The 8,258-nt window shown below is 35.6% G+C and overlaps 1 protein-coding gene across 1 annotated transcript; it reads left to right on the forward strand.

Moving 5' to 3' along the window:
* The first annotated feature begins 335 nt into the window (after positions 1–335).
* Positions 336–5,113, forward strand: LOC125769687 (uncharacterized). Its single transcript, XM_049438497.1, has 3 exons — positions 336–1,433; positions 3,790–3,959; positions 4,022–5,113. The coding sequence occupies exons 1-3, from the start codon at positions 1,358–1,360 to the stop codon at positions 4,346–4,348; spliced, it is 573 nt and encodes a 190-aa protein (XP_049294454.1). The 5' UTR covers positions 336–1,357; the 3' UTR covers positions 4,349–5,113.
* The last annotated feature ends 3,145 nt before the right edge of the window (positions 5,114–8,258 follow it).

An 8,258-nucleotide genomic window follows, 5' to 3' on the forward strand; every position in this document is an offset into this window, starting at 1 on the left:
TTTAAGCAACAGCTTGTTGTAGTATAATTATTATAATTATTATAAATTGATACACACTGCGTAAGTTGAAAGTGATTCTTCCACTAACTTTTCTTAGTGACATGACCGTACATCCAACAAATAATGTTAATGCGCCCTGTTGCTTAAAATGCGACCAGAAAAGGTTAAATTATCAACGAAATTAAATCTTTCGCCATACCTACACCTTTCCAAAAATGAAGGTTAAGTGTGGTTCAAATCAATAAACAAACGGTTGCACCCACTACCTTCTCCTTCACCGGATTCTCGCCTCTTCTCCCTTTGCTGCTCAACAGGTCTTTGAGTAGAGAAAAAGTACAATAAAAATTCTTCCCATTCCTAGCGATAACCTTCTGTCCGTGAACTGTATTACATTTGACCTTCGGGATAGAATTTTAATAAACTGCTGACCTTTATCTAACACGACGGGATAAAACAGGGAAAATGAAAAAAGGACCCTGCGAGGTCTCAACAAGCACTAATTCGTTATATTATTTTTTTTAGTATAAAACATCTACATGGAATTATACATGGAACCATTAAAAACAAGCCGAAGTGTAATAGTACATTTGTACAAAGATTAACCTTTCCGTTCCACAAGCAATCAAACACTGTATAGCCTTCAGCTCTACCAGTCACCGATTCACCCGCTACAACAATAAGCTGTTTTGCTCCCTAAGTACCTTTCAGTAGTAGTTCGTAAAAACAAAAAAAAACATCCTTGTGAAATTTTGGCGTCAGCTTTTGGGCACTTTCTAGTCGAAGAAATGCTCCCCAACAAATTTCCCCAAAATCACAAGGATGAAGAAACCACTGGTCACAAATCAAATCAAACAATACAATCCGCACAGTTCCAAGTACATTCCTAGCCCTTACCATCACTGTGAAGTTAGGGGTTGACTCTAGCAATCGTTCTCGTCTATAGGACGAGAAAGTGGATGGCAAAAGGTGTAGATTTCGATTGCCCGATAATTACATGGTTACACCGCTTTCGCTCGTGGAACGTACCCATGACATACACACACGGAACTATGGACCTTTGTGTATATATATTTTTTTTCGTTGGAATTAATGTTCACGACCACGAGACCCTTAACAATTTCACGAGTTATAGTTCGGGTTTTTTCAGACTTCTAACTAAGCATCGAGTCCTGGCCCGGGTCCAGTACGACGGCGACTGGCCCATGGGAAGGACTCGGGTACATTCGTTCGTAGTAATAGAGAGACGGTTCTACATGATGATGCAGCAGTAGTAGTAGTAGTAGCAGTCGTGCTTGAACGGATACACCCGTTAGACAATGAACGGATAAAGTGTTATGTTCATCGGAAGGATATCATAATGGGATGTGGACCATCGAATGCAGCTGTGCCGGTAACGGGCGAAGGGGTCTCAACCATCTCCAAACTCGTTTACCGTAAGTGTAGTATGAAGTTTAGTGTTGACTGTATTCATACATCTCATTCTAAACAGTTACATTGATGAAGAATTGTGAAGCGATATTTTTTGTTTGTGGGAACTGTATCGTGTCGGATGGGTTATAATTTATTTTTCAACAGTTTACATAAACATTGAGGAGTTTTGCTTCCCATTGAGGAATTGGAATGTTTGATATTACATTATATCGAAAAAAAAGGCACAGATTTCATACGATCAAACTGACGATAACAGCAGGATGACGGAATTAATATAGAATTCACAGTGTGTCACAATGGATTGTAACAAGTGTCAGTAGCGAGTGTCAGTGAAATGATAATTCGATAGTGGCTGCTACGTGTCCGAAGTAGTATACGAAATTAAATATTGGTTAGTTGTCAGAAATGAACGATCTGGAGAATATTTGTTAACACATTGAAAGATCAGCAAGTACATGAACTGGATTTTCTATGTACACGAATAATAAATGAAAGTGTCAAGTTAATGACTGTTAATGACTGATGATGAGGGGTAGAGTGTATCCTGTGTCACTGGCAATATATGTAAAATCATTCATTTCACAGTGTGTCTGTTGCTTAAGGTGCTTTTAAATGGCAGTAACTGTTAAACGAATATTTCAATTGTGTGCAATTGATCAACGGAGGTCTAAATGGCGTTAAATTCCAGTTTCAGCGTATGTTATGGTCAGTCAGTTTTTTTGCGACGAGTATGTGGAAGGACAATGGAGAAGCTATGCTATAATACCGAACTCGAGTTAGGTTCGTACGATGTACGATGAACTCACTCTCGTGCAGAGAATTAGACTCACTCGAAGTAGGCTCCAATATGCTGATCATGTCATTCGAATGGCACCGGACAACCAAGCTTGTAATGTATTTTTGAATCTTTTGAGATGGACTGATGGCATTGATGCCTCCGCCAGGAAAGCCGGGACAATGGATCGTCATACGACGATCCAAGACCGTGAGCGGTTTTAAGTATTCTTCCATCAGGCCAAGATCGCGAAACGGTTGTAGCGCTTGATACGTAAGAAAGTAAATAAAATCAACTTTGGATATATGACAAAATATGACAAATATGACAATATGACAAAAAACATTGAAATATGACCGAAATTAGTCTAGACTGATTGCGCCAGGAAAAGGATGTTTATGTGAATTTCTCATTCACTTTATCGATAACAAGTTCACGCATTTTGATTAAAGTGACTTTTAGACTTCTTCTATCGCTTCACCTTTAAACTGTTGGGTTCACTTACACCGCATTGTGTGCTTCAGTTTAATAAAGAATTTATATCCCCCAAGATGTGAAGTCTGCTAAAATTTTGCAACTGTTGCCTATTGTTCCAAATATTAACCAATCATCTGTTCATCATGAAGAGTCAACATTTTGACTCTTATTTGTAGTTTAAATTTCCAGAAGGAACAGAATGTGAGCTGCAAAGGATCTGGTTGGTTCATTTGTTTCTGTTAAACTTGTTAATAAAACTTATTAAATTGAATCAAATACTCTAAATTCAATATTTGTTTGATTGGTCCTATCGGTGGAAAGTTAAATTAGTAGTACTGAATATTCCAAACCATTGTAAAACGTTTTTTAACAATTTTTTTTAATTGTTGATTAAAGCAATTAATATGAAAGTCCTGTATCAAAACAGCTACATGTAATACGAAATTGAAATTGGCAGAAAATTGAAGAAATAATATTTAGTATTTTGCAGTTGGAAAACTTTAGTGATGTTGAAAAGTTGTTTTTTTGTGATTTACATTAATTTTCTTCTAATTCCATATTTTAATCTTCATCTTGTAATTGATAATACTAGTCCATCACAATTAAAACAGCTCAACTAAAAAAAACACAATTTTCTTATTTAATTATTTCGATGTTAAATTATATCATCATATGATTGTTCGCTTTTCCCAAATCTGTCGTTTGAGACTAGATCGTCCGATGTTATTTCAGTGACACGACCAACCTGATGGAGTCTCTTGATCGACATGGGGAGTAGAGCTGATAATTAAAACGAATCCTTCATTGTACTGCTGCGCATTTCAGTTCAAAAGACGTTCTGCGCAATTTTTGAACTCTTACGCGGTTGAAATAATTTCATCAACATTGTACAAAGAAAAAAGCTTCCAAGTCAGCTCTGGAGTTAGGAAAATTCCTATTAATTCCGTGCATCCAGCTTCGGGACTATTTTTTTCAAATCTTTGTTATTAATATAAAGAAGATAAATTACTATTTCTTTGAAATTATAAACTTTCGATGTTTTTACAAATTCATTACGCCCATCGATTTATCGTCCGTTGAAAATTAACGTTGTACGCCTTTTTCAGCACGCCCAGAAGCATTTGAAATTCCGCTCGGTGATACAGAAAACCCGGAAAGTCTAATAAAAAAACATCCACCGCGTCGTTTGAAGCGCCTTGAAGAACAGTCCAGTTCGACGCCGAGCATTGAAGATTTGGAGGAAAAGCTAGCCACGGCCGAATCTCGCCGACAACAGGTAACATTCCCATGTGTTTTAGTAAACTAATGATAACCTAACCGTTTCGAACTCGGTTTCAGTTTCTAGCAAACCGATCACAGAAAACCACCTTCGACAAGACCAGTCTAGATGCGACGGAAAACGATGCCAGCACGATCCCGGAGGAGGGTGAAGATGATCGTTCGGCGGACGGTACACGGGTGATGGATCATGATGGAGACGATTCGGGTGTGGAACGGTCCGCTCCACCGGATGGAAATGGCCGACGGTCGGTATCGGACACGGAGGACGAAGAGCACCAGGAGGAGCAGTACGATCGACGAAGGCGTGGATCGGATCTCAGCATCGGACATCTGGCCAGCATGCGGATGAAGATGAATCAGTATAGGAAAAAGTCTCACCATTAGTTGGCGTTTGGTTTTTTATTAAACATACATTTATTAAGTTTTCAGTTTCTGTTTTCTTTAATATAGTTTCCGTTTTTTTTTTTGTTGTTGCTGTGTGTTCTCTTATTTGCATTCTCACGTTCATTTCATTCCGTGCCCATCCTTGCTGTGGTTGTTAAATGTGTTTGTGTTTGCATGTATATATATAATTATATAGAGTTTTGCTGTTTGTGTTCGGTTTCTTCCCCATCTTTTACAGTTTAATGTACGGGCCCATTTCCTTTTATCCGGCGATTTGCTCTGCGGTGTAGATTTGTTTGGTTTTGCCAAAAAACTGGTTGTTGTGTGGTTTGGTTTTGTTTATTTTTCTTGCGTTTCCCATTTCCCATAGTCTAACACCAAGTTCGCACTCTTTAGTGATGCTTCTGATGCATTTATCTGTATTTTAGTTTTTTTAATCCATGTGCATCTTTTCGTTCCATTCCTTTGATTCGTTCGTAACTGTTGCTCTCTTCCACACACTCTCGCTAACGAGTGAAAAGTTCCACCGTCCTTCTCTGCCTGCTTCCATGCTAGTATTATCTTCTTTTTTTTGTTTTCTTTTACTTAATAATTCTTTTATATTTATTTACTTTATATTAAATATACTTTTTGGCATACCCGTATAATACTTTTATAAAATAAACACCTTGTTAATCTAGATTTTTGTGAGTTTCCCTTCGAATCCTCTAGCGTTATCAAATAATTCCATTGTGGTAATGTGTTTGAGTGTGGTTTTCTCTTCGTTTTTCGTCGTTTCTAGGTTGATTTTGTGACCACTAATGTTAGCGTCCGCTAATCAACTGTTTCTTTCATTTTTGTTTAGGTTTTTTGTATTATTTCACATTCATTTGTTCAATCGTTTCTCACTGATTTCAGAACAGTTTGTTCTATTGATTTTGCACACTTCCATATATGCTCGTACTCTGTTTCGTATTAAATCTTTCCTCTTCTCGTTTTTTTTTTTCGAGAACCATCTCACTCAGCTGTTTCCATTGCGTTTTTTTTTCGCTCTTCTTCAAACATTTGCATGTTACATGTTAAAACTCTTTGTTTTTCCTATCCTTTTAACATCCGTTTCATTCCGTGCTATCATTCAGTTTGTTAAATTACGCTTATCATTTTATTACAAAAAGTACACGTTCTCTATTGCATTGCGCCGCAGTTGTGTTACCACTAGTGCAGTTTCTACGTAGGAAAATGGTGGAAAACGGTGATACAGTTCGGCGGTTTTATTTTCCTCATTTGTTTGTTGTCATGAAAGTGAAGTGCGGTTGTTTGTGATTTTTTTTTTCGCGTTTCTTTTACTATTATTACAACATTAGAATGTGTTCTTTTTCTGTCATACAAACGTTCCGATTATAAGGGGAAACAAAAATCTCGAAGCTTCATAATGGAAACAAAAATTGCATCGTTTGTGTGTTGATGTATGAGCGTAATACGGGTTGTTTATCATTTGATTCTATTGTTACATCCACTTAGATTATACGATTAATAACTATCTGCATACTTGTGCCTTCGCCAATACGTTTTACTACTTTTACCTCGTTGGCTTGATTCCTTCTCGTTCAGCTTAGGTTTGAATGTGGGCCTTTGATTTTCATTCCTTATCGTGTGCAACTTTTTCTCTTTTTTTACCACCCATTCGGTGTGGGAAAAGTGCTGCATGTTGTATTTTGTACTCTTAACAAATCTTTCAACCGAACCTGATAACAGATTCAAAACCTTTTTCAACTCTCTTGCCTTTTTTCTTCATCATGGATTGTTTTATACCTTTTCGTTAAATTGTTTTAATAGGACAAAGTGTTACGAAAGGAAAGGAAAAGTAGAAAAGTCAGATGAAAGTGTTCGATATAAAAAAAACAGTGCAAATACAGTAAAATATAGTTTTAGCAGTTGTTGCGATGTTTTACAATTGTAGAAGAAAGAAGCATTTTTTGAGAGAATGAGAAGAAAGAAGCTGCAAGAAGCAAAAGTGGAAAGCTGACACGGAAAATCGACGTCTTCTGAAACCTATTGGATTTGCAATTATTTTTTTTTTGTCATTGTTTTATTTTTCTTGCTTGTTTGTTTATTTTATCGATAATAATAAGAATATATCCCTGCTATAATGCTCTCCCCGCAAAAGGAGAATCAAATACAATAGCTACTATCATCAATCCTTTATCGGCTACGGCACAATGGCCAAACAGGTTTGTGGCTCAATAAAGACATACGCATATGATGATACGAAAATTGTCCCTTAGTTGAATATAGACTTTGAAAAATCTATAACACCGTATAACTAATTGTTTTATTTTTCTTCGTTTTTTCTTTTGCTGTAATGTCCATTAATTGCTTTTGTGAGAAAACGATTTGGCTTATTTAACATTCTCTTTGCACTGCACATGGTAAACTTCGCCGTACAGAGTACATAACATTAACTTATTAATGACAAACGCCTCCCTTTCAATTTACTTTCAGAATTATGATTTCAAAATTATTCGTTTTAACTAGTTGCTTTCTTGTCTTGTTATGCCATTTTAATATACGTACTGTACATAAATGTTTTCACAAATAAATGCTAACTAACTTTGAAAAATCTAAATATGCTTCTCGCGTGGCTTTACTCTGACTTGACAAAGGTTTGACGACACTACTTTTAGGCCCAACATTACTCATTTGGAATGGAATAAAAAAGTTCGCTACAATCAAAATTAATCAGATGTTGCTGCGGTATGGTTAGCAAATTTAAATGCTTTTTACCGTTTTATTATATGCTTTAATAAAACGAATCAACACAGCAACTTATCCATCAAACGTTTGTTTTAAGGTTCCTGTTTTTTTTTTTTTTTGCTTCATTCCATTCTGTCGCATCCATTGATCTGTCACCTGTTTAATCCTGTTTACTTATGCTTACAGTCTAAGTTTGATTTGTTTGCCATGTTTGGATTCAAATTCCTTCTGTTTCTATTCTCACCTCAATGAATTCCTTTTTGTTTTGCTTTACACATATTGATAAAAATCAAAAGCTTTGGTTGGTTTCTTCTACCGGGCAAAATTCGCTCACAAAGCGATGATTGTGCGATTAAAAAACAAATGTAATTACGATGAATTCAATATTTAAGACAAGAAATACTACTAAAAATACTAAAGTAGTCAAAAGAAAGAAAGTAAGCAACTAAAAATAAAATAAAGATAAAATATTCAATATTTAAAATCATTTATAAATAAAAAATATATAAAATTCTGTTTAGTTAGTAACTAAATAAAACAAACCATTGGTGATTTAAATAAAAAAAAAATACTTTACGACTTCATATAAATATGCGGATTATTTAAACATTATTTTAAATTATCTGTGTGTATTAACTCCCTTTGCACAATTGTGCTTTGTTTACTGTGCGCTTTGTTTTCAAAAAAAACTTTTTTTCTTGGGAATTTTTCTACATACAAAACAAAGTAGAAAAAAGAAAACAACTCTTTCGTTCAGTTGTTGCTTGGTCCAGCAGCAAATTTTGTTTTTTTTTTTGCGGTAGGTTGTATTAGCAGCAGCAGCAGCAGTATTAATAGTAGTAGTATTAGAACCATCAAACGTGTTCCAATGTCGCTTCCAATGTGCGACGACATTTTAACTATTCCTTTAAATATACTAAAATCTATTCTGTTCCTCTATTTATCCTTCCGTTTATAGAATTCCACCATGTTTTTTTTTGTTTGTTTTACTTAAAACGCCCTAAAATGGGACACTGTTATTTCGTACGTCGAACCTGTTGCTGTTGTGGAGTTAGAGGAAGGACATACGTGTTATGCTAATACATCGACAAAATACACGCACACGCACAAACAGAGAGATATATATATATATATAGATGTATATATGAATACGCGTACATACACACTTACGGACTAC

The sequence above is a fragment of the Anopheles funestus genome, chromosome 3RL (genome assembly GCF_943734845.2).
Source record: "Anopheles funestus chromosome 3RL, idAnoFuneDA-416_04, whole genome shotgun sequence".
NCBI lineage: Eukaryota > Metazoa > Arthropoda > Insecta > Diptera > Culicidae > Anopheles > Anopheles funestus.